Here is a 24,727-nt window from a genome sequence, read left to right as displayed (position 1 = left end):
ACTCTGGGATCATCACAGTGACTCAAAGCTCTTGCTGGAAAAGGACAGACAAGGAGAAGCCACAGAAGGTGAGGGGTAAGCTGTGAGAAAGCGGCCTGTGCCCCGGCTGCAGGAAAACCGAGGGGCTTAAGGCAGAGGCAGCGCGAGCGCCACTCAGCTAGGCTGGGTGACCCGGGGGGGGGTGCTAGTGAGAACCGGATGGTGCCAAGGCGCCAGGAGAGGCCCAATGTGTGGTGGCTCTGGGGGGTTCCATGGGCCCCTTTCTCAGGAACCAGCACCCAAGACCCCCACGGGCAGCCTGGGTGTCTGCGGCCCACAGCCCCGGCCTCGGCTGCACCGCACACACTGTCGCCTTTATCCCGAGGAAGCCGAGGCCGGAGCCGGCCTGGGAACCCGGCAGCCTTTGCCGTCACCACAAAGCCGCATAGAAACACCAGCTGCTTTGCTAACCTGCGGTATTTTTCTCACAGATGCTGCCAGAGGAGTGGGTTCATGGAACTCCCACTGCAGAGATGAAGCCGAGCTCTGTGCCTGACTCCTGACCTGGCCGCTCCACAGGGAGGCTCTGTTCTCCCTTCTGAACCCCACACCCCCCACCCCGCCAGCCTGGCCGGCCCTCCTCCCTCTGGCCCTCTTCCGGTCCCCCCACCGCGACCCTTCTGTTACCAGCATCCCCAACCACACGGGGGCGGGGACCACCCACCAGTGAGGTGGCCCAGCTCCGCACGCAGCCGGTTCCCCAGCTCCAGGAGCTGCTCCTTCTCCAGGCGCAGCCGCAGGATTTTCCTGGCTGCCTCCTTGAGCTTCCTCTGGAGTCGGGGCACAGACAGGGCCTGAGGGGGCTGTGCCTCCTGGTCCTCGGTCCCTGCGGGTCCTCCATGTGCCGGGCCCTGTGAACAAACCCACACAGCAGAGGCCATCAGATGAGTCCTGGAGGGGAAGGGGAAGTGGGAGTGAGGGTGCAGATGGTGGGAGCCACCGCCTGAACAACTGTCCCAGAACCCACATCGCTGGGTGACGTCCCTCCAACATGATGCATCCATGCCCTCCTTCTCTCTCAGGGGGGCAGGGTTGGGCTGGGGGTGGGCTCTGAATGAAGGCCCTCAAGGCTCCCAGGCCAAGGCCTGCCTGCCCTTGGTTACTCTGTGCCCTGCCCCAATGCCTTTGTGTCTTTCCAGTGACGACAATGAGGAGCCAGCTGGCACCCAGGCCTGGGCTCCCTCCAAAGGTGCCCCCGGGACCCATGAGGGCTACACGTGTGATCGGACCCCCTTCGAGGGCCCCATGGTCACAGGCTGGGTGCCTGCTGCCTGCCTGGTGTGGAAGGGGGCTGGCAGAGACCCAAAAGGTGGCCTGGGACGGGAACCCAGCCTCCGTTACTCTCTTCCCCTTGCCCTGGACGTCTGCACTGCTGGGCCCCTCTGCCCTGGGCCCTTCTCCAACGGCTCCCCTGCCCTCATTCACTCAGTCCCTTGCCTTCCCTGCCTCCTCTCTGGCTCCATCCGTCCATACTCCCGTCTCAGTCATTTCTCTACCTGCCATTCAGACTCCCCTCCACCACCTGCAGGCCGGCCCAGGTTTCCCACCGTCCCGACCCTGACGAAGGTGCCAGAGAGAAAGCAAAGGAGGCCAAGGGAGGGAGCAGTGGCTGCCTGGGGCCTCCGCTTCTGGGCCTGGAGGCTGCCTTGGGCCAACACCCGAGGTCTGAACTCCGTTGCTCGGGCAGCACCACGCGGCCCTACATCCTACCACTGCCCCCACTATCCCAGTCCGGACTCATGGTCCAACCGTGTGGCTCCTACACAGATGTGTGGTCCCACCCAGAGGGGTATTTGGAATGGGGTGGGTGTGGGGAAAGGAGAAAGGGAAAAAGGAGAATGTGTGTGGCTGCCTCTGTGCCAGGCAGGGGCCCAGGAGGAGCCAGTGGTGTCCAAGGTCCCAAAGGAAGCAGGTGGCCTACTTAGGCATGGCTGCTCCTGACACCTATGAAAAACTGCATTGTGCTGTCCCAGCCACCTGAGCTAGCGCCAGAACGAGGAATCTGCTCTACATCCCTGGAAAAGACCAGTACGCCCTGTCCTGGCCCTGTTTCTTGGTGTGCCTTTCCAGGGCTGGCAAGCACCTGTGCCCTCCTGTGGCCTGGGAGCTACGGTGATTGCACACCGGTGCCTCCAGCACATGCCTGACGTATTGGCATGAAGGGGGGTGTGGAGGTGAGACGGCAAAGGGACCATCAGAGAAAGGCCTCCACCCCGCAGCCCCGGCTCGGGGTCTCTCGAGTGTACAGGACCAGGGCCGGTGGGGGGCTGTGTCTTGGAAACCTGTAGCGTGGATTCACACACAGGGCTGCACAGGCCCCAGGTGGCTGACCCGACCCGTTGGGAAAGGTACACAACCTCCAGGGATGTAGCCCTGGGATTGGGGGACTGGCCGGGCCACTCTTTCTCCAGGCTTTGTCCTCTACGAGGACATGCTGTGGGATTCTCTTGTGTCATTTTAAGTAAGGAAAGAACAATTCTGAAAACAGAGACTGTGCAAAACTCAGAACACTTATTTAAAAATCTCTTCAAAAGCAGGACCCCACCCTGCAAAGATGGCCCCTGGCCTGAGCTGAGGAACGATGCTGCCTGAGGCGTGGCTGGGCTCGGGGATGGGGAGTCCTGATCCTGAGTGGCCCATGTTCTTGTCACACAGTGACTGCACGCGATGAGCGGGTGCTGCAGCTGGGCCCCACCTCTCTTAAGCTCAGTTCCTGGTAAGATGAAGCTTATTTTGATGACTCTAAAGTCTCACCCCACAATGACACAATGCTAATAATGACCTGAGATGCCCAGGAGCTTCTGCACTGCTGCATTCAGGGCCCAAGGTCCCACCCCGTGATGACCCCATCCACCTGCCTCGCCTGCTCTGGTGCAGGTCCCAGCATCTTGGCCAGAAGAGAAACATCCACGCAGTAAAGGGAAAGCTTGAGGCATCCTAATGACGACTCTGTTCCCAAGGGAAGGGAGTGCCTGGGCTCCTTGAAGAAGCCCTGCAGGGAGGCTGAGGCTGAGGCCCAGGGAGAGGCAGCGCGGGCTTCCTCGGGGCAGGTTCCCAAGCTTCCAGGCAGAGCCAGAGGGATCGCCAGCCAACACTGCCCCCCAGTGGTCTGAGGTGCCCGGTGGGGAGGCCTGGGGAAACCCAGCATCCGTCTGTTTGGGGCCTGGGCAGGGCAGCCTGCAGGAGGGAGGGGCCTGGGTGAGCCGAGAACCGTGGAAGTGTGACAATGCAGCCACCTGCCCCACAGGGTCTCCTGTGACTTCGGGGAGCTCCAGGGTCTGCAGGTCCCTTCTGGACTGGGGTGCTGGCTTTTGTGTGGCAGGATCCCACCCCCACAGAGCAGCTGCAGGGATGGCCCGAGGCCCACGCTCCTGTCTCACTGCTGGTGGTTCCTCCCCTCTCCACACACATCTCTCTCTGAACCATCTGAGGGTGAGTTGGAGACATCGCACCCCTTTATGCCCCAATACTTCAGTTTGTACTTTCTGAAAACAAGGACATTCTCTTAATAACCAGTTATTAGAACCAGAAATTTCTCAGGGACATGGCATTATGACCTAACGCACAGCCCACAGGCACCTCCATCAGCTGCCCAGAGGACGTCCTTTATGGACTGTTTCTCCTGCCCGGGGTCCAGGATCCCGCATGGCTTCTGCATCCTGGGTCCCCTAAGTCCCCAGCAGAATGTTCTCAACAGGACAGGCTGTGGGTTTAGTGCCCCTTGGTCTGGGTCTGTCTAAGGTCTTGTGCTTGGAGTCAGGAGCGAGGCTGTGTCCCTCTCCTGTCCGGAGGCTTGTGATGTCCGTCTGTCCCAGTGTTGGCAATGGGAGGTGATCTCTCGGAAGTGGTGTCCACAGGCTGCAGCACCAGAAAGTTACTGTTTTCCCTTTCCAATAAGAAGAACTTCTGGGGAGATTCCACATAAACAGCTTGTCCAGAATTTCAGCATCTGATGACAACTTCCCGGCTGTGTCATTCCCTTCATGTCCTTGGTTGATGTTCTAAGTAAGGAAGAGTTTTCCTCTCTCCTTCCCTTCCTTGTCAGTTTATTTGCATCAGAGTGAATGCGACTCCGTTTTAGTAGGTAGATGATAACCCTGACTGCATGATTGACTGGCTTGGATCTGGTCAGTGGGATCCATTTACGCTGGCTCCTGCATCCCTGTCATGTCTCCGTGGTGGAATTGGCCACTTACCCTGGTTCCTCTCAGTAGAGCAAGAAGTTCGGGAATGCGATCTAGGCACTGGGTGCGCTCACCCACCCTGGGGAGCCACTGCCCCTTGGCTCCTGGTGGACGGAGCCGGGATATGTGCACACCTCTCTCTTTAAAGTAACCCACGAGTTTACTGTGGTGACTTCAACCCCAACCTGAGCCCCAGAGGCATCCTAGCCCTCCCGACCACCTTCTTCCCCAGCCTCAGAAGCCTGGTGCCCACATCCTCTTCTCTGGGCACCCAACACACAGCTGGGCAATTACGAGCAGAGGCTGGGTGGGCCTGGCCTGGGCAAAGGGTTTCCTGTGCCTCCAATTTCTCACCCTGGGAGTGACCTCACCAAGGTCACAGGATGCCTAGACCTGGAAGGAGGTGGGACCCTGATAGCCATGCAGAAACTAAGGCCCAGAGAGCTCACTCAACACCCACCTTGGGAGAACGGCCTTGGGCCTCAAGTTGCTTCAGCTCCCAGGCTGTCTGCCAAGGGATTAAATACCTCGATTTTAATTTCCACTCATTTCCATGGTTTCTTCCCCCTTCACTCTAAACAAGGGGATCAGAGTTATGCGAGGGCTGCTAACAGGAGAGCTGCAAGGGTCCCTGGGCTGCAGCGAGCCCCTGGCAGCACCTGGAACAGCCGTGGCCGTGCGGGAGAGCAGACACATCACCAATGGCATTTGCTGCCCAGCTGGGCCCGGAGCCTCTGGACTTAACTCCTAGATTACAGGACTGTGAGAGGTCTGGGGCTCTTGGGGACAGCATCCACCTACCGATGGCACAGAGGGTTCAGTATCCCACTTCTAGTGCCCCCTCGGGGCTCAGGCTCCCTCGGCTTCCCCCTCACCAGCCCATCTCCCTCTGCAGGCACTCCTCATATGTTCGCCCCTGCAAAGGCACAGCTGGCCCCCCCATCATGTTCCTTAAGCCAGATAGTGTCCTGGGTTGCATCTTCTCCATTCCAGGTCCTTCACAGTCCCCGAGAGTAGGTCGTGGAGCCTGGTCCCTCTTGTGTCCTTAAGTATCACTCTCAAAACTTGGCCCATGGGATGAGAACCACTGGGGGGCATATGATCGATGCTACTTCTGCCTGAGGACTCTTGACGCCTTCCAGACATCATTTTACTGTCCTTAAAACCTTCTGCTTATGAATAGGTCAACATGTGCAACCACAGGTAACACAGGTAATCACAGGTCACCGCAGGTAATGCAGGTAATCACAGGTAACTACAGGTCACCATCTGTGACTGCAAATAACTGTAGGTAACTGACAGGTCACCATCTGTGACTGCAAATAACCGTAGGTAACTGACAGGTCTCGGGAGGCATGTCACACGACACCCTGTGAAGAAAGCCCATTCTTTGCAGCATCTCCATCACGGTGTTCAGGAAGCAGGAAGGTGGCCTGTCTGGCAGACATGTGGGGACAACGTGCTGCTGCAGAGCTCTTGCCCTGGCCTGGGACCTTGGCTTAAACCCAGCCACGAAACTGGAGGGGAACTGGGTGCCAAGGGCCTGACCAGGACCAGGACGCCAGGTGGCCTGGTGGCCCGTGCTCTGGACAGCATCTCAAACACTCTGAGAAGCTCATGAGAACCACAGGATCCATCCCTGAGGGTCCTCTGGAAGGAAAATCCACCACGTTGCATCCATTTCAGGGCTTCCCAGGCCCTTGAAGCACACAGTCAAGGACTCCTGTGTTAGAGGACACAGAACAGTCCTCTTCACATGTGCAGCCTCCCTACATGCTTTTAAAGGGATCTCAGCGACCTGGAGGACGAGGGGCTTGGCAGCCCTTGACAGCGTCTGCGGAGAACAGCCCCGACAGGGCCAGCCTAGTCAAGGAAGAAGAGGGCGGGCGGGCCCCTCACTGGCCAAGACTGCACCCCAGACCAGTCCCGCACAGGACGCAGGGCACCCACAGGGCACCCACCTCTCCCCCGACAGCCTCAGTGTCTGAGGCGTGCGGTTGCTGCCTGCCTGAAGCATCCCTGCCTTCCTTCTGGGCTGACCTGAGATGCTTCTCAATCTCAGCCACCTGCTTCCGCAGCTGCAAAACCTCCAGGTGCACCTGGTCCAGCTCGTGGGGAAGCTCTCGCTGGATGGTGTCCATGTCCAGGGGTTCCCGCAGCACCTGGGAGGCCGTTTTAGAGACAATGTTAGGAAGGCGGCCAGCTCTGGGAAGGGGTCTGGAACAGATCTGCAGGGAGGACACGGAAGCAAGAGAAGGGCAGCAGTAGATGGTAGAACGTCCAGAAAGATCAGCAGGACACATGCTGGTCAGCCTCCCCTCTCTGGCCGAATTCCATCACCCACAAACCTGCAGCCCCACCGCCAAGCTGCAGCTCTTCCGGTCCCACCTAACCAGGCTCCCAGGCGGCTCCACTTGTCGCCCCCAGAGTGGGGACACGGGCACCTGCAGCAGAGCCTACACTGGACCCAAGGTTGGTTGGGGAGAGTACCTGCACGGAGGTGTCTGGACAGTGGGCCTTAAAACCCTCTTCCTGGGCCCTAGTCCCAGGTGGAGACAAAGGGCACGTGACCGTGGGCAGGGGTGGGGAGGCCCAAGCCTATCAAAAGGCAGAGGTGGATGAAGGCGTAGGAAGGGGCAGGAAGGGAAGTCCTGGCTGCACGAACAACCTGGGGCAGCTGTGGGGCCGCTAGGAGGTGCCCGAGTAGAGTCCTGGCCAGAGCTCCAGGGCCGCCCCGTCCTTCAGCTACCTCTCTCGACAACGTCTGCTCTCCCAGCATAAGGAGGGGAAAAGGACAAGCAGAAAGAAAGACACACCTCTCTACACCCTCAACTTGCCAATTTTATTCTCAGGAAGATAAAATATCTTCCTATTCCAGGGACTCCTACAAAGAATTCGTAATGAATATTTTATTCTATTTATTCACATACACTAAAAAAGGTGACCATTTGATAAATGTATACTGTTAACTAAAAAACAAACAAAAAACACTTCAAGGTAGACTTTTTTCCTCAGGATAATCAAACCATCTATCATTACCAAGACAGGATTAAAAGCTCTTATTTACATGTTTATTTCCTGTTTCTAGCATGTGGGGGGATGTAAAATCCCGATGGTGGGGCAGAACTGGGAAAGGGCAAGCATCTGAAGACCCCCTCCTCTCATATGTGACATAGGTCTGTAATCCCAGAAAGAGAAAAGTGGTCCAGTTCATCTCCACTGCAACAGCAAAAATGAACTTTCAGCCAAGACAAGGCATCTGATTTCTGGGCATTGCCTGCTCCCCACAAAAGACAGAAATTGCCAAGCAATGTCTGTCACCAGCCAGGTGTTCTGTTCCATGGAAGATGCAGAGTCTGCAGGATGGTGTAACCTATGTACTTATGGACTTGAAAGGGCACATGAAAACGGCCTCATGGGAAAGAAACGTCACAAGGTGACAGAGTGGCGTGACACCACCAGCACCAGCAGTAAGAACTGTGTTCCCAGGGACATTGTCAAGACCATGAAAAGACAAGCTAGAGAATGGGAGAAAAAGTTTGCAAATCATATATCTGGGGGACTTCCCTGACGGTCCAGTGGTTAAGACTCTGTGCTTCCAATGCAGGGGGAGCGGGTTCGATCCCTGGTCTGGGAACTAAGATCCCACATGCCGCGGTGTGGCAAAAAAAAAAAAAAAAAAATCATATATCTGACAAAAGACTTGTATCCAGAACATACAAAGAACTCTGACAATTCAACAACAAGACAATAAACAACCCGATTAAAAATGGGCAGAGGATATTCATGGACATTTCTCCAAAGAAGACATACAAATGGCCGATAAGCACATGAAAACATGTTCAACATCATTTTTCATCAGGAAAATGCAAATCAAAACCACAGGTCAGGTCCACCTCACACCCACTAGAACGGCTAGAGTCAAAAAGACAGAAAAAGCAGCTGGTGCTGGTGAGGACATGAGACACAGGGACCCTCGTGCACCTGCTGGGGGTGGAAAGTGTGCAGCTTCTGTGGAAACATTAGTGGTTCTCCAAAAAGTTAAATATAGAATTACCCTGTGACCCAGCAATTCTACTCCTTCATGCATACCCCGAAGAAGTGAAACAGGGACTTGGACAGACCACATTCACGGCAGAATGTGTCCACCACATTCACAGCAGCCAAACAGTGGAAGCAACCCAAGTGTCCAGCAGATGAATGGGTACACTAAATACTGGGATACTCTCCAGTTATTAAGAGGAAAGAAGTTCTGACACCTGCTACAACATGGATGAACGTTGAGGACATTATGCTGTGTGAAATGAGCCAGTCACAGAAGGACAAGTACTGCGTGATTCCACTGATATGAGGCTCCCCGAGGACTCAGGCCCATAGAGACAGAAAGAGTAGAGTTTACCAGGGGCTGGGGGTGGGGAACAGGGAGTTAGTGTTTAACGCGGACAGAGTTTCTGTTCAAATGATGAAAGAGTTCTGGGAACAGACCCTGGTGATGGTTACACAATACTGTGAATATACTTAACGTTACTGAATTGTACACGCAAAAATGGTAAACTTTATGTTATGTATATTTTACCAGAATTTAATAAAAAACACTAAAAAAAAAAAAAGAGAGATATCATGAATTAATAGCAATAAAGCACAGTTTGTGACACCAGCACCATCATGCCAGGGCGGAACTGCACTGGAGTTTGCCCAGCTGTCCTGCCTCCCCAGGAAGCAGTGGGTCGGCTGAGCACCTGGTGACAACCCATCCCCCAGGAAGGCAGGGCCAGGGGACTGAAAGGGTCGGCACTGGCCAAGGCATCTAGAGTCACAGATAGTGATGACGAGCACACCTTCTTGCCACAGCTTGGTGCCTGGGTTTAACACGGGTCCCGGGACTTGCCCAGCACGTCCTGGGAGGGCAGAGACGGGGCCCTGCGCATCGACGGCCAGCACTGCCCCTCTTGCCCTGGACTCTCCTCTCTCATCTACCAGGTCCTCGCTGCGTGCCTTCTAGGGACACACGAGAGGTGAACCAGCTGCTCCTCACAACAACCCCTTCCTCGCAGGGAACTTGAGGCACAGAGAGGTCACAGCAGGTTCCTGGGGTTCAGTGCCACCCCAGGAGTGCCTTCAGTTGGAAGACCTACACAGTCTAGCATCAGAGGGCGGCCATACCTTCTGTCTGAGCTGTGCCACCAGGAAGCTCAGGAGATGTGCCCTGTCTCCAAGCCTCCTGAGCGCCAGTCCCGTGGATGGACCATCGACCGGCACAGCTCCTCCTGCAGAGAGAGTGATTTTTGTCAGACTCACATCTCCTAAAGCCCTGGGAACTTCCAACTGCCTGTCCTCCCTTTGAGGAGATGGACATCTGCGGCGTCCAGGGCAGAGGTGTGTTCTTCTCTGCCTTCCCCTAAGGATGCCTACTGTCACTGCTGGTCTGCTGTGACGTTAAGATGTTCTAAAGCTGAGTGGATGCAGCTGGGTGCCCCCAAAGACTGAGATGAGCTGCACATGAAGAACAGTCCTTATGCCAAGAAAGCAGGAGTCTTTGTGGAGAAAAAAATCCAACCTTACCAGCTAGTGTCTGGTAGAGGCCAACCTGTGTAGCCTCCTAGTCGTTTGGCTGGGAATTAAGAAAATGTCCACGAATCCACAGGTCAAAGAAGAAATCACAATGGACATTAGAAATTACTTTGAACTGAATTATCATAAAAGCACTGCTTATCAAAACTTAAGGAATACATCTAATGCTGTCCTTTCAAAAGTATTTACAGCCATACAAGCTTATTTAGAAAAGAAGGATGAAAGATAAATGAACTGAACATCCATTTCAAAAATGAGGGAAAAAAAGCAAATAAAGTAGAAGGAAGGACAGAACAAAGTCAGTATTAGATGCTGAGGAAACAGAAAACAATGTGCAATAGAGGGTGAACAAGACCAGAGGAGGTTCTTTGACAAAGTTAAGTCCCTGGTGAGATTAAGCAGGAAAAACGGACAGAGACAATATAGCAAATGGAAAGGCTGTTACTTTAGATCCTGGGGGCTGTGAAAACTTGTGGAGAATACACTCCCATAAGCAACTTTATGCCAAATTTTTGAAAATTTAAATGAAATAGACAATTTTCTAGCAAATTATAACATCAAAAAATGACACAGAAAAAGGAAAATCTAGATAGTCCTTTAACTGTGAAAAAAAACCTGAACTAAAAATTTAAAACTTTCCCACAAGGAAAACTCTCTGCCCAGGTGGTTTCAAAGTTGAAGTCCATCAATTGGTTAAGGAAAAATTAACATAAGTCTAATATAAACTTTTTCAGAAAACAGAGAGATAGTGAACCATCTTCCAACTTACTTATGAGACCAGAATAATCCTGATTACAAAACCTGACGTGAACATCAAGAGGAAGGAAAATTATAGGCCAATCTTACCCATAACATAAATGTGATAATTCTCAATAAAATATTAGCAAAAGAATATATCACATGTTGAGTTTATTCCAGAAATGCAGGGTTGGTTTAACATTCAAAGACCAATTTAAGCTTCTCATTCTGAACAAAATGAGTGTGTGCATTCCACCCCACTCCTCTCCCTGATTACAGCTGAGAGCCCTGGACACCACACACCAAGCCAGATGAGGAGAGTCTGAACAGGGAGGAAAAGCAGGCAGAGAGGCTGGGGACCTTGGGAATCAAAGGATGATCCACAGTGAGTTCCTGGAGTTTTTTCCTTCCTGTATTTCCCAACTTTGGTGCTGGAGCAGCCACGACTCAGAGACACCACTGAGCTCAAACCAGGAACCAAGGCCCAGGAAAAGGGAGACCCGCACGGCTGCTGGTAAAACAGAAGCAGAATTAAAACAGACTCAATGACAATCAGGATTTCATGACACGACACTCAAAATGTCCATGACAGAATCCAAAATTACTCATTATATCAACAACAAGGAAAATCTCACCTTGAATGGAAAAAGACAACAGATGACAGATTAAAGCGACTCCAACAGGCAATCTGATACACTCTCAAAACAAATGAATATTGGAAGTTTCAGCAAAGGGATAAAAAATACAAAGAAAAACAAAATGGAAATTTTAGAACTGAAACCATAATAAAAATCTCACTGTATGGGCTCTATAGGAGAATGGAGACAACAGAAGAAAGAACTGGTGAACTTGAAGATATAACAGAAATTCTCCAATCTAAACAATAGAGAAAACAGATTGGAAACAGACAGACAGACAGAGCCTCAGTGACCTGTGGGAGAATAACAAAAGATCTTAACACTCTTGCCATTGGAGTCCCAAAAGGAAAAACAGTGTGGAGCTGAAAAAAATACTTTAAGAAATAATGGTTGAAAACTTCTCAAATTTGGCAAAAGACACACCTTCAGATTCAATGTCAAAAGGATAAGCCAAGGAAATCTATGCACAGACCATCATAATCAGATTTCTGAAACTAAAGACAAACTCTGAAAGCAGGCAGAGAGAAATGATTCACAGGCAATGGACTGCTCATCAGAAATGATCATCTGATTTCTCACCAGAAGAAAATGGTATATTTTAAGTGCTGAAAGCAAAGAACTGTCAACTCATAATTTTATACCAGTGAATATACTCTTCAGGGATGAAGGTGAGATAAAGACAACTCGGATGAAGAAAAACCAAGAGTTTGTCACCAGCAGTCTTGCTGTAAAGGAACTGCTGAAGAAGTGCTTCAGACAGAAGGAACCTGGAATCAAGAGTCATGGAAAGGGGAAGGATCTGGGAAAAGAATGGACCATACCTTTCCTCCTGAGTTTTTAAAATTATGTTTGACAGTTGAAAGCAAAAACGAGGATCCTGTCTGATGTCGTTCTCGATGTACAGAGGGGTGGTATTTGTGACAATAAAGGGGGTGATGGGGCCTGACTGGTGGTAAGATCCCCACATTCCACTTGAAATTGCAGTGTTGACACGAGTTGACTGTGGTAAGTAAGGATATTGTAATCCCTAGAGCAAACACTAGAAAAAGTACCCAAAGAGATACACTGAAAAACTAGATTAAAGTGGAACACTAAAAAATGTTCAAGTAACTCAGTGGAGGCAGGAAAGAGGAAACCGACGGATAGAAAACAAATGTGAAATGGCAGGCTTGGCTCCTGACACAGCAACAATTACGTCAGGCGCAAACACTCTAAACCCATCGGCTAAAGTATCACAAGATGGATTTCAAAACTGCCTAGCTACGTGCTGCCTACAAGAAATTCACTTCAAATGCAATGATGGAGGTGGGTTAAAAGAAAATGGACGATAAAGATATACATGCAAACGCCAATCAGAAGAAAGCAGGACTGGGACTTCCCTGGTGGTCCAGTGGTTAAGACTCTGTGCTTCCAATGCAGGGGGCTAGGGTTCTATCCTTGGTCAGGGAACTAAGATCCCACATGCTGTGCAGCATGGCCAAAAAAAAAAAAAAAAAAAAAGAAGAAAACTGGACTGGCTGAATTAGCATCAGACAGTAGACTTGAGAGGAAAGAAAACTACCAGGATGAAGAGGAACACCACATAATGATATACAGATGAATTCACCAAGAAAACATAAATGTACATACACTGAACAACAAAGCTTCAAAATACATTAAGCAAAAACTGATAGAATCATGACAAAAACATACAGATTTGTATTACCATAGGAATAGGAAGAAACCTTCTTAATCTGACAAAAAAAAGTAAATATTAAACTTTAAAGTGTTGAAAGTTTTTCTCTGGGATCAGGAAGAAAGCCAGCTATGATCAACATCATACTAGAGATTCCACTCAGGGGAAATAATACAAGAGAAAAAAGTAAAAGCTATCAGCACTGGAAAAGACAAAAATAAAACGTCCACTATTTGGGACAAGATGACTAGGTAGGCAGAGCATCCTGCCTGCCCTTTCCTTTCCTTCCTGAACAATGGACCCCATAAACGATCAGATGGGCGGTGGCAGGAGGTTACCCTCTGTGGGCGATCTGCCTGGGGGCTGGTGGCCCAGCAGGCGAGGGTGTCAGGGTGGAGGGCAGCCTGGTTTGGCTGTCAGAGCCCGGGAGGGCCTGGGTAAAAGGGTGGGGCCTCCACGTGGGGAAAGGCCTCCGTGCTAGGGAGGCTGCTCACACCCAGGAACTGGATAGAAGAAGGAAGGTACTGAGGAGGTTGGGAGCCAGGCTTCTCGTTGTTGGAAAAGGAAGTTAAGAGTAATGAAAGTGGAGACTAGAACAAGCCTGTGATCCTGGACCAACCACAGAGGAACAGACTGACGGATAAGTTTGTCTTAAATTAAGACCTTCCAATGCCTCAGGAGATGGATCCAAAAAAATATTGCTAAGATTTATGGCAGGGCTTCCCTGGTGGCGCAGTGGTTGAGAATCTGCCTGCCAATGCAGGGGACATGGGTTCGAGCCCTGGTCTGGGAGGATCCCACATGCCGCGGAGCTACTAGGCCCGTGAGCCACAACTACTGAGCCTGCGTGTCTGGAGCCTGTGCTCCGCAACAAGAGAGGCCGCGATAGTGAGAGGCCCGCGCACCACGATGAAGAGTGGCCCCCGCTTGCCGCAGCTAGAGGAAGCCCTCGCACAGAAACGAAGACCCAACACAGCCAAAAATAAAAAATAAATAAATAAATAAATTAATTAAAAAAAAAAGTTGCTTATTTATTAAAAAAAAAAAGATTTATGGCAGGGTGTTCTGCCTATGTTTTCTTCTAGGACTTTTATGATTTCTGGTCTCACATTTAGGTCTCTAATCCATTTTGAGTTTATTGCTGTATACGGTGTTAGGGAGTGTTCTAATTTCATTCTTTTACATGTAGCCGTCCAGTTTTCCCAGCACCACTTACTGAAGAGGCTGTCCTTTCTCCATTGCATATTCCTGCCTCCTTGGTCATAGAATGAAATTTTGCCATCTGCAACAACATGGATGGACCAGGAGGGCATTATGCTAAGTGAAAGAAGTCAGACAGAGAATGACAAATATAACACTTATACGTGGAATCTAAAAAATACAACAAACTAGTGAATATAACAAAAAAAGAAACAGACTCACAGATACAGAGAACAAACTAGTAGTTACCAGTGGGGAGAGGGAAGGGGGAAGGGGCAAGATAGGGGTGGGGGATTAAGAAGTACAAACTATTATGTATAAAATAAATAAGATTCAAGGATCTATTGTACAGGAGATGGCCAACTGTGCTGTGTCAGCAGGAACCAGAGCAACGGCTCTCACGACTGCTACTGGGAGAGGAAATGGTGTGAATAGTCTGGAGACAGTCTGACCATCAACCAAAACATACTGCAGCTCAAAAGAAGCCAGACAAGAGTACACATGTGTAATTCCACTTATATGAAAACTCAGCCACAGGGTGAGGAGTCAGGACAGTGGCTGGCTCAGGAGGAGGGCAAGGGGCTCCGGGGGTGGCACATTTGCAACAGCTCCTCGGGCTGTGTCACTGGACAGTCACTGGACAGAGCACACGACACGACACAAGGATTCTCACCGGTGGTGTCTGTGGAGGCCAGGACACTGGGTTGAACGCCAGCACAGGACGAGGTCGTCTTCGAAGGATCTAACACATCTTCTAGTTGTTCTTCCAATGTTTTAAATTTATGCTTTAGAGTTCGCATTTCTGCTTCAAGGGCCAGAACATAATCTTCCAAAAAACCCAGTAAACACACAGGCACATGCGTTTACACTCTCACCCTTTATCTACCACCCCTGCCCTCCCCTGCCCGACCCTCATGACTGTCCCGTGCTGTCTGTGTGATACCCTCCCCTCCAGAGACCAGCTCGCCATGCTCTCCGAGGGGACCTCACAATCAGGAGCAAACACTCACCCTCCTTCAGTCCTGCAACCCTTGACGCACAGACACACCCATCTCATCCTGAGTGCAGCCGTCTCAGGCGCTGCCCCTCCACTCACCACCCCTCGAGACCCTGCTCCAAATAGCATGGGGCTGGGCGACCTTTGGGGCTTGGATGCTCCCCTGAGGAAGGGCCTACTCCCCTAGCCCCACCTGCCCACTCCAGGAGAGCACAACGCCAACCCAGCCCCTGGTCCAAGTCTGGCTCTGGTTTTTAAGTGTGTCAAGTGTGTATCCTTCACTTTTTCCCTCCACTTACCAATAAAAAGTTTTTATTGTATATAAAATATTTGACTTAAGATCCCTTCCCTTGGAGGAAAAGCAGCTGTCATATTTTGAAGTAATCTATCAAAGGGGATGTTCATTTGTAAGACTCCAAGTGAAGCCTATTTTGGACCCAGTAGAGATGGCTCCTCATCCTCCCTCTCCCTCTCCCCCTCTCCCCCTCACTCACCAGGTACAGCTGAATCAGCGGCTGCCTTTGGGTCAGGCTGGTTTGTTTGTGAGGTCTCCCCTCCTAACTGGGCAGAAGGAAGAATTTGATCACTTAGAGTTTCCATTTCTTTCCTCATTTGTGCAATAACATTTCGCAAGCTTGTGTTCTGCTCTTGTAGCTGCTGGATCACAGTAGATGGAAAACTTTTACTTATTTCTTCTTCTTGATGCCGTAGAAGCATCTGTCAAATACGGAAAAAAAAAAAAAAAGAAAAAGAAAGAAAAGAAAATGGTTACAGCCAAGAACCAATGATTCCCTTGTGCACTGAGGCTGGCTGCATCTGCGTCCACCTGCCCCCTGTCCCTGCTCCCCGTCATCTGTCCTGGAGGTGGGTAATGTTGACAGAAGTATTAAAAAACTTTTTCTCCTGTGTTTCATAAAGACAAGACCACTGTTTTTCAAAGATAACTTTTATTGAGAAATTTGGGGACCCTTCCTTTTTAGTCAGAAACCCATCATTCACCCATTAGAGTGGCAGTTATAAAAAAGACAGACGGTAACAAGTGCTGCTGAGGATGTGGAGAAAATGGAATCCTTGTGCACTGTAAAAGGTAAAGGTATGCAGTGCCTTGTAAATGTAAAATGGTGCAGCTGCTGTGGAAAACAGTCTGGCTGTTCCTCAACAAAGTAAACACAGAGCTATTATATGACCCAGCAATTCCACTCCTAGGTATAGACCTAAGAGAAATGAAAACATACATACACACAGAAACCTGTACACATGTTTGGAGCAGCATTATTCATAGTAGCCAAAATGGAAATACTCAAATGTCTACCAACAGATGATGGATAAACAAAGGGTAACACTGTGAAACATTACTCAGCCACATAAAGGAACAATGTTCTGACACATGCTACAACATGGAAGGACCATGAAGACATCATGCTAAGTGGCAGTCAAGGACTTTAAAGCAGTTCCCATAAATGTACTCCAGGATTTAAAGAAAAAAATGAACATAAAAAGAGAAATGGAAGATATCAAAAAAGAACCAAATAGCATCTACAGAGATGGAAAATATACTGTCTGAAGGAAAAATTCACTGGCTAGGATGGGATTAAGAGCAGATCAGACACTACAGGAGAAAAGATGAGGGAACATAAACACATAGCAGTAGAAAGTATTCAAACTCAAGCACAGAGTGAAAGAAACCAAAAAGAACAAATAACAATGGAGCTCTAGTGACCTCGGAATAATGTGAAGCAGACACACACTAACCCAGATCAGTGTGGGGGACAGAAAAGGATTCAGAACTTGTTGGCAAAAAAATTTCCAATTTGATGAAAACGTAAGTCCACAGATCCAAGAAGTTCAAGAAACCTGAAGCAAGGTAAACACAAAAAAATTCACACCAAAGAGCACATCATGGTCAAATTGCTAAAAAACAATGATAAAGAAAACCTCTTAAAAGCGACCAGAGGAAAAAAAGACACATTATGTTCCTGCAGAAGAACAAATACAAGAAACTGACAACTTCTCATGAGAACCAATGAAATCTAGAAGACAATGGAACTATATGCAGAAAGAAAAAAAAACCTGTCACCCTGAGTGAAAATCTCCTTTGAAAATGATGGCAAGAGAGACTTCTGCCTTTGACCATGAGGGATTTGCTGCTACGGGACTTGCCCTCTGGCTGTAAGCAACTAGAAAACCAAATTCTATGAAATCACTGTCTTCAGACACTGCCTGTACAGAACTGGGTGCCAGAGAAGAGGGGACAGAGGAAGGGAGCCTGTGGTTTGCCTAGTTCTCTGTGTCTGGGCCCAGCACAACCCAGCCCTCTGTGGATGTTTGCTTGCAGAAAGCACCAGGCTCCTCTCCTCCACGGCTGCCCCATCAGCACACTAACCTCCAAATGGGCAGGAAGGAAGGTCCTCCCCTAGGAAGCAGCACATGCTCACTCCCCACTCAAGGCCTAGGTCCCATCCTGAGACTTTCTGACTTTCCAACTGGTTGCTGGATCCTGCTTACCAGCAAAGCAAACCAGCCGGGCTCACGAGGACCTTTGACCAGTCCTGCTGAGAGAGACCAAGACTATGTGAACACAATGCGAGCTTCTAACAAGTTCAGAGATGCACAAACATGCCCATGCAGCATTACAAGAATCTGTGCAAATGATCCCAATGGCCATTAGTGAGAGAACGATGAAGTAAACCATGGCATGGTCATACAATAAAGTACACAACCATTTAAGTTGCATTTTTGAAGAATTTTATTTTTTATTTATTCTCTTTTTGGTTGCGTTGGGTCTTTGCTGCTGCATGCGGGCTTTCTCTAGTTGTGGCGAGCGGCGGCTATTCTTCGTCATGGTGTGTGGGCTTCTCATTGCAGTGGCTTCTCTTGTTGCAGAGCATGGGCTCTAGGTTCGTGGGCTTCAGTAGTTGCAGCACGTGGGCTCAGTAGTTGCAGCACACAGGCCCTAGAGCACGCGGGCTTCAGTAGTTGTGGCGTGTGGGCTCTAAGCGCGCAGGCTTCAGTAGTTGTGGCACGTGGGCTCAGCAGTTGCGGCTCAGGACTCTAGAACGCAGGTTCAGTAGTTGTGGCGCACAGGCTTAGCTGCTGCGTCGCATGTGGGATCTTCCTGGACCAGGGCTCAAACCCGTGTTCCCTGCATTGGCAGGCTGATTCTTAACCACTGAGCCACCAGGGAAGTCCTACATTTTTGAAGAATTTTAATGATGTGAAAAGTATTTATGGAAACTTTAAAAAAGAATTAATATTATATAGCATGACCTGAGCTATATGAACACAGTATGGGCACAGAAACATACATGAGATATGGAGATACAGGTGGCTGGAAGGAAATACACTAAAACGCCTGAGTGTCGGACAGACACGATCTGTTCTCTTCTCTGTTCCAAGCGATGCTGGCTCACATCTGCAGAGCTCACATCCACCTGCAGTGGGCCAAGCATTCCCAGGGGTACCCGTCACACAGATGAGGAAACAGAGACGCGAGCTCTCGGGGGCCACCCGACCACACACAGCCACATGCTGATGACAGACACGCACGCGGCCTCCACGGGTCTGACCCGGCCACAACGCTCAGCCCTGGCGTTGAGCAAGCACATGACACACGCTGTCACCAACTTCCCACTAAGGCACCACAGGGGACCCAAGAGGTCCAGCCAAGGAGGAGTTGAGCTGGGGTGAACCTTGGGCCCACTTGACTCCAGAGAACACTGTGCTGAACTAAAATTGTAAAATTTCTGCAGTGGCCACATATTATTTTTACTTTCAGAATGAACCTATTTCTTCTGTTACTCACAGTTCCCAGCTTTTCAAGCCACCACTGGTTCTGCTATGCACCTGCTCTGTCTCCTTCCAGCCATTGCTCTGGCCCCACTGCTCCTGCTGCAAACACCCGACCTCCCTCTCTGTGCCCATTGGGACATTTCCCACCTTCTCCGTGGCAGAGCCTCAGGCTGCTCCCACTCAGGCAGACAGCAGTGTGGTCGGGGCCGTGAGTATGCAGCTGGCTGGTGCTACTCACATTCTCCCTCTGCCACCTGTGGGGCAGGGACCACTCCTCTCAGGTCCTCAGCTTCCTTGTCCTGAACAACAGGATCCCCCTCAAAGCCGCAGTGCAGCCCAGTTGCAAGGCGAATCCTCTGTCCCTGCGGCCGTGGCTGCGTCTCTGCCCTGGTAGTGCCTGCCCGACGGTGGTGCCTTGGTCTCCGTGGGGTGATCACCACGGCTCTGCTGAGGCTCCGTGCTCGGAACTAGTACCAAGCGAGGGAGAAGATGTGGCCAAAGCCAAGAGCCTGCCCATCTGCACAGTGGAATCTGTGATGGGCTCATCACTCCCCAGGAAGCACAGTGTCTTGCTCCCTGGCGGCCTCCATTTCTGACTTCAGTGTATGACAGATTCCCTCACTGCTCCTACCTTAGTGTTTGCCAAGGGCTCATCCCTGCAGAACTCAGCACCAACTGCTGTCTGCCCACACCTGCCGCTTTACCAGGTGGTCACATCCTTAACCTGTTCCCAGTATTAAGGCCCTGTAGGGGGAGCACAAGTGTTTTGCTATTATCTGCAGGATTCAAAAAACTTCATTCCATTGGGTCAGCCAGGAACTTGTGCAGCATTCTGCCCCACCCTGGGTCCTGGCTTGGAAGCCACATCTCTGTCAAGACCGCCACGCCAGCTCACATTCGCAGGTGCCTGGGATGCTGCTCTGCCACGCCCCACTCGCTTTGTCTCCGGGGTCCCATGGCCGGGCCCCTCTGTACAGGACAAAGGTGTGCATCTCCCCACTCTGCATGGGATGGGCGGGGCACTTGTTTCTGACCCCTAGACCATTTCTAAAGCCCCTGTTTACTTAACAAGGCAACCAGCCATGAGAGGCCTCCCTGACCAGCCGAGCTGGTGCTTGGAGACAAATGTCTTCTTTTAATTGCCAGCCTGGGGGGAAAATACAACAAGGAAAAATTGGGGTGGGGGCTCATTGATTAAAAAAAAAAAAAAAGAGGCATTTGTTTTCTCTGTGTGTCCTAGGGAAGGCACCCATGCAGAGACTACCTGCTGTGAGCCCCCAGGACCACAGGTGACTCTGGAGGCTGGGGTCGGCCCCACCTCTCCTCCTGGGAACACCGGTGCTCCCAAGCCTGACCACTGGCTGGCGGTGAATCTCCCCGGGGGCTTGTTAACAGATGTGCCTTTCGGAGCTCAACCCCTAAGGCATCGGGCCTAGTAGGTCCTGCTGGGACTCAGAGGGGTGTGTTTCGGAAGCTCCCGAGGTTTCTGAGGGTGGCCAGATTGGGGGCTGCGCAGTCACCTGTGCAGAGAGGACAGTCACTGCCCACATAGCATGGCTGGCAGGAGCCCACCTCCACCAGGTGAACGCTAGGTCAACCTAGCGCCAACTGCGGGCAAGTGCCAGCCACAGAGGTCGCAGTGAGGCCCCAGGGCCACCTTCCACCCGCAGTGAGCACGAATCCTCCCAGCAAGGACACATGAGCTACAACCTGCACTCCTGACAGTCTGGCTGAGCGCACATAGGCACAAGCAGGGCCGGTGGACGCCTGGAGACGCAGCTTGTGCCACGTCCATCCTCCCTCTGCAGGTGGACAGCTGGACAGGTGGGAAGAGGCCAGCACCCCTGGATACATCCTAAGGATTTCAGTGGCTCCATTATCCTGGACGACCGGGTAAGTGACTTTCCACAAATGGACAGAGGTCAACTACTGAAACAATGGGCCACTGAACCAGGAAGGTCAGGTCTGAGACAGGCTCGGGCTAAGCTCTGCTGGTGCAGCTCTGGAAGGCACTTCTCCTTGCGGGTTGCCCAGATTTCATAGCAGCCCGGTGACAGGGCTTCCCTCCGGAGCCCTGGATGGACGGGGGACAAGGCAAGAGGCAAGGCAAGACATGGGCTGTGTTCACTGTAATGCCAAACTCTAGGCATGCGCCAAGGGTCCCCTTCAGTGGAAGCAAATGCCCCCTCTGCAACTCTGAGTCAAATCCTGCCGCTTCTGGCTTCAGGTTTTACTGGCGCTAGTCCTTGGCACCCCTCGGCCCGCAGACACAAGGCTCCGCTCTCTGCCTCTGTCGTCACATGGCCTTCCTCCTGTGTCTGTCTTCACGTGTGTTCTTTTCTAAGAACACCAGTCCTATTGGGTTAGGCCCACCCTGCTCCCATGTGATGTCATCTTAACTAATTCCATCCATAAAGACTCTATTTCCAAGGAAGGTCCCATCCTGAGGCACTGACACCGGAACATGTCTTTTGGGGCCACCATTCAACCCGCAGGCATCCCATAGTCAGTATCAGGCTCTGGCCAGCGCAAAGCAGAAGTCTGTGCTTTATGAGAGAAACGGCCGTCGTCGCATGTTGAATGGCTTACTCACCACGTGTGAAGAAGTGTGTTTTGGGATAAAGCTCTAACCTCTTGGTTCTTTGTGTTACTGTCTGCCACGGTGCAATATCTGAATTTGGGGGTTTTTGATATTTCAGATGCTGAAGATACAAAGACTGAGTGTAGACTCCCGTTAACTGGTTGAGGCTCAGCCTCACCCTTGTTTGTGCAAACAGTCACTTTAAAAGAAATAGGGCTGAAAAGACCTGCCTCCAGTGCTGGTTCTATTTGACATATTTTCCCTCTGGCTGGGGGAGTGGGTGTCTCCAAGGGGCTTGGGAGGAAGAGCCGTGGGGAGGCTCAGCAGGAGGTGGCCCCTCACCTGCGCCTCCTCCTCAGGGTGGAGTCCGCGTGTCCCCAGCGCCTGCACAGCCTGGTCTCTCTCTCGGGTCACGGCCTTCAGCATCACCTCCTGGCCACACAGCACCCGCTCTGTCTCCTGCAGCTTGGCCGCAACCTGGGGAAAACACAGACTCAGTTCATCCTGGGAGGATTACAAGGAAGCAGTGCCACCTTCAGGGTCCAGACCAGCTCCCCATCCTGCTGGGAAGCAGACAGCAGACACTCGGGTGAGAAACCCCAGGAAATACGTGGCCATCAGAGCCGGCAGAGCACAGCAAGCGCTGATCCAGCTCCAGAGGCAGCTGCACTGGCCATTAGAGAAAGGCTATGGGCAGGGACTCATCACTTTAAGTGCTGTTGTTATAAATCAAACTGCTCAGTGAGGCTGAGTGTTTTCAAATGCAAAGGATAACTCAGTGAGGGCCCAAGCCGGGCTCCATGCACCGCAGTGGACGTTCCCAGCCCTTCCTTCTGCAGAAAGAAGTCAGACAGCCCTGGGGAGCAGAGACCTGGTCTCTGGCCGCGGTGAGGCCCTGAATCAAGTCCTCAGTCCGCTGGTACTGCTCCCGCTCGACACCCTCGCAGCGGCGCTGCCAGGCCAGCTCCAACTGCACCTTGTCACGCGCCAGGCTCTGCTCCCTCTCTACGGCCAGAGACAGCTGCTGCTTGTACCTGCGGGGGTGAAAACCACCAACTTGAACGTTTTCCTGAGGTCCCTTTGGGCTGTGACGTAGCTGAGGTGGGAGGCGCCCCTCCTGGGCCCCCAGGCCGGCCGTGTTCACGGGCTTGGCTTACACCTTCACACAGGCCCAGGTTCAGAGAGGAGCAGGCGGCCGGGTCTCCCAATACCGAGAAACCCAGCACTGTGGGAGAGGAGGTCAAACTCAGTAAGAGGAGACAGGAAGAAAGCCAGCAAACTCAAACAAGAAAATGGTTGCACTAGAGAAACGCGAGAGGGTTCACAGCAAAGCAGACACAGCTGGATAGTCAACAGTGAGCTGAAAGGTCAAACAGAACTCAGAAGACCAGCGTCCATCTACCGGGGGTTGGGAGAAATCAGAATGGAAGGAGGAAATAACCATGGAAATAGGAAGAAATCCACCATGGCTGGAGAGGGATGTGCGCCTTCTGCCTGAAAGCTTCCGAGTGCTGGACAGGAGGGGCTTCAGATGCCGTGGGGAAGGTACAGACCATCGGCTGGGATGGAAGAAAAGTGCATGGGGGAGAGAACCGGACCCGCACGAGGCTTCTTGTCAGCCACACAGAGCAACGCAGGGTGAAGATCGCTGGAAGGCCTCTCCCCCCGTGGGCAGGGCTGTGACCAGGGCGGGATGGTAACACCTTCTACAGGGGACACCGAGTAAGGCTCCGTCCTGCCCACTGCAGGGAGATTCTCCTGCTGGCCGTGCTGAGAGGACCACATGGCCAGGACAACCCCGGCTGACAGCCGGCAAGGAAACAGAGACATCAGACCCACAGCCGCTGGAACTGACCTCTGCCGACAACCTAGATGAGCTGGTAAGGGGATCCCGAGCCTCAGAAGAGAGGGCAGCCCGGCTGACACCTTGATTCCAGCCGAGTGAGACCCACTTACTTGGGGGACCTGGCTGCCACAGAAACAGACCCTCAAGAGAGGTGATGTAATTAGCAGAAAAACACTTTAAAACAGCTACTGTAAATATGTTCAGAGATTAAAGGCAACCACACACACAATGAGGAGAGAAATGAAAAGTGAAATGTCTGAAATAAAAAACCCACCAGCCTTCCTGGCAGATGAGACCGACCTTGTGGGGAAAGCCTTAGAAGCTATCAAAAGAACATCAAATTAAAGCAAAGGAAACAGAAGAAAGACAATAATAAGGATAAGAGCAGGTTATCAGTGAAACTGAAAACAGAAAGACAATTGAGAAAAATCAATGAAACCAAACGCTGGCCCTTTGGAAAGATGTGTAAAATGGATAAATCTCTAGCTAGACTGATGGAGAAAAAAAGAGACAGTACAAGTCACCAGTATCAAGAAGGAGAGAGGACACTGCTACAGATTTTATACATATTAGAGGGACAATAAAGAAATACTATAAACAATTTTATGCCAATAAAGTCAACAATTAGATGAAATGGACAAACTCATTGAAAGATACAAATTACCAAAAGCAACACACACACACAAAATAGAACACCTGAGTATTCAAATAAATATCCAAAGAAACCAGACACAAAAGACTATAAACTGTAGGATTCCACGCAGATGAAATTCCAGATCAAGAGAAACCCACAGTGACAGAAAGCATCCTGGCAGGTGCCAGGGTGTGAGGGGACTTCGGGCAATGGAAGGGTTTTATATCCTGACTGTAGTAGTGGTTATACTGCATATTTATGTACATATCTGTTGAGATTCATCAATTGTACAGTTAAAATTGGTACATTTATTATATTTCAATGATTTCTCAAGAAAGAGAATATTATCTTTAGCCAAGTGCTCATTCCAACTGATAGGAAAAGACACTAAGACACTAACAGTCAGACAGAAGACCTCAGAGGTGATTCCTGACACAGGACCAAATGGCACACACACTTTTACAGCCCTGGTGCAGACCAAGAACCGCGCTCTGTGGGAAAGGCCTCCTCTGACCACCCACCCCGCCGCCCCATCTTCATCCCCTTCCCCCACCACATGGTACCTTCCAATGTCCTGCTGGCATCTGGCCAGCTGTGCCTTCAGCTTCACCTCTTCTTCCTGCAGCGACTGAACCTGAAGGTCTTTGGAGACCATCTCTTTGGAAAGTTGAGCAATCTGGGCATCCCAGCGGGATTTTAGAGCTGACGCATCTTCCCGAAGTCTAAACAAAGAAGGGAAGCTACGTGAACGTGGGCGTGGTTCTCACTCGAGCTCTCTTTTACAACAAATACACACACAGCCCTCAAAGGAAATGCTACAGATCAGGGTCTCTTT

General features: G+C 51.0%; 1 protein-coding gene across 7 annotated transcripts in view; it reads right to left on the bottom strand.

Annotated features, from left to right (window-relative positions):
- The window catches only part of CCDC57 (coiled-coil domain containing 57), a 110,692-nt gene that overhangs the window by 53,130 nt on the left and 32,835 nt on the right, over positions 1–24,727 (bottom strand). For 3 of the 7 annotated variants that reach the window (XM_061175578.1, XM_061175582.1, XM_061175581.1), the window contains 9 exons: positions 24,456–24,614; positions 22,284–22,446; positions 21,755–21,889; positions 15,537–15,759; positions 14,719–14,871; positions 14,062–14,127; positions 9,387–9,490; positions 6,185–6,385; positions 704–890 (listed from right to left, as the gene is read on the bottom strand). In XM_061175578.1, coding sequence (XP_061031561.1) covers positions 704–890; positions 6,185–6,385; positions 9,387–9,490; positions 14,062–14,127; positions 14,719–14,871; positions 15,537–15,759; positions 21,755–21,889; positions 22,284–22,446; positions 24,456–24,614 — 1,391 coding nt within the window. The remainder of the gene's footprint in view (positions 1–703; positions 891–6,184; positions 6,386–9,386; positions 9,491–14,061; positions 14,128–14,718; positions 14,872–15,536; positions 15,760–21,754; positions 21,890–22,283; positions 22,447–24,455; positions 24,615–24,727) is intronic. The other 4 variants (XM_061175584.1, XM_061175583.1, XM_061175579.1 and 1 more) reach the window with 3 other exon arrangements.

This window comes from Eubalaena glacialis, chromosome 19 (assembly GCF_028564815.1).
Source record: "Eubalaena glacialis isolate mEubGla1 chromosome 19, mEubGla1.1.hap2.+ XY, whole genome shotgun sequence".
NCBI lineage: Eukaryota > Metazoa > Chordata > Mammalia > Artiodactyla > Balaenidae > Eubalaena > Eubalaena glacialis.
Note: the sequence above shows the minus strand (reverse complement) of the source record. Positions and strands in the feature narration are given on the sequence as shown.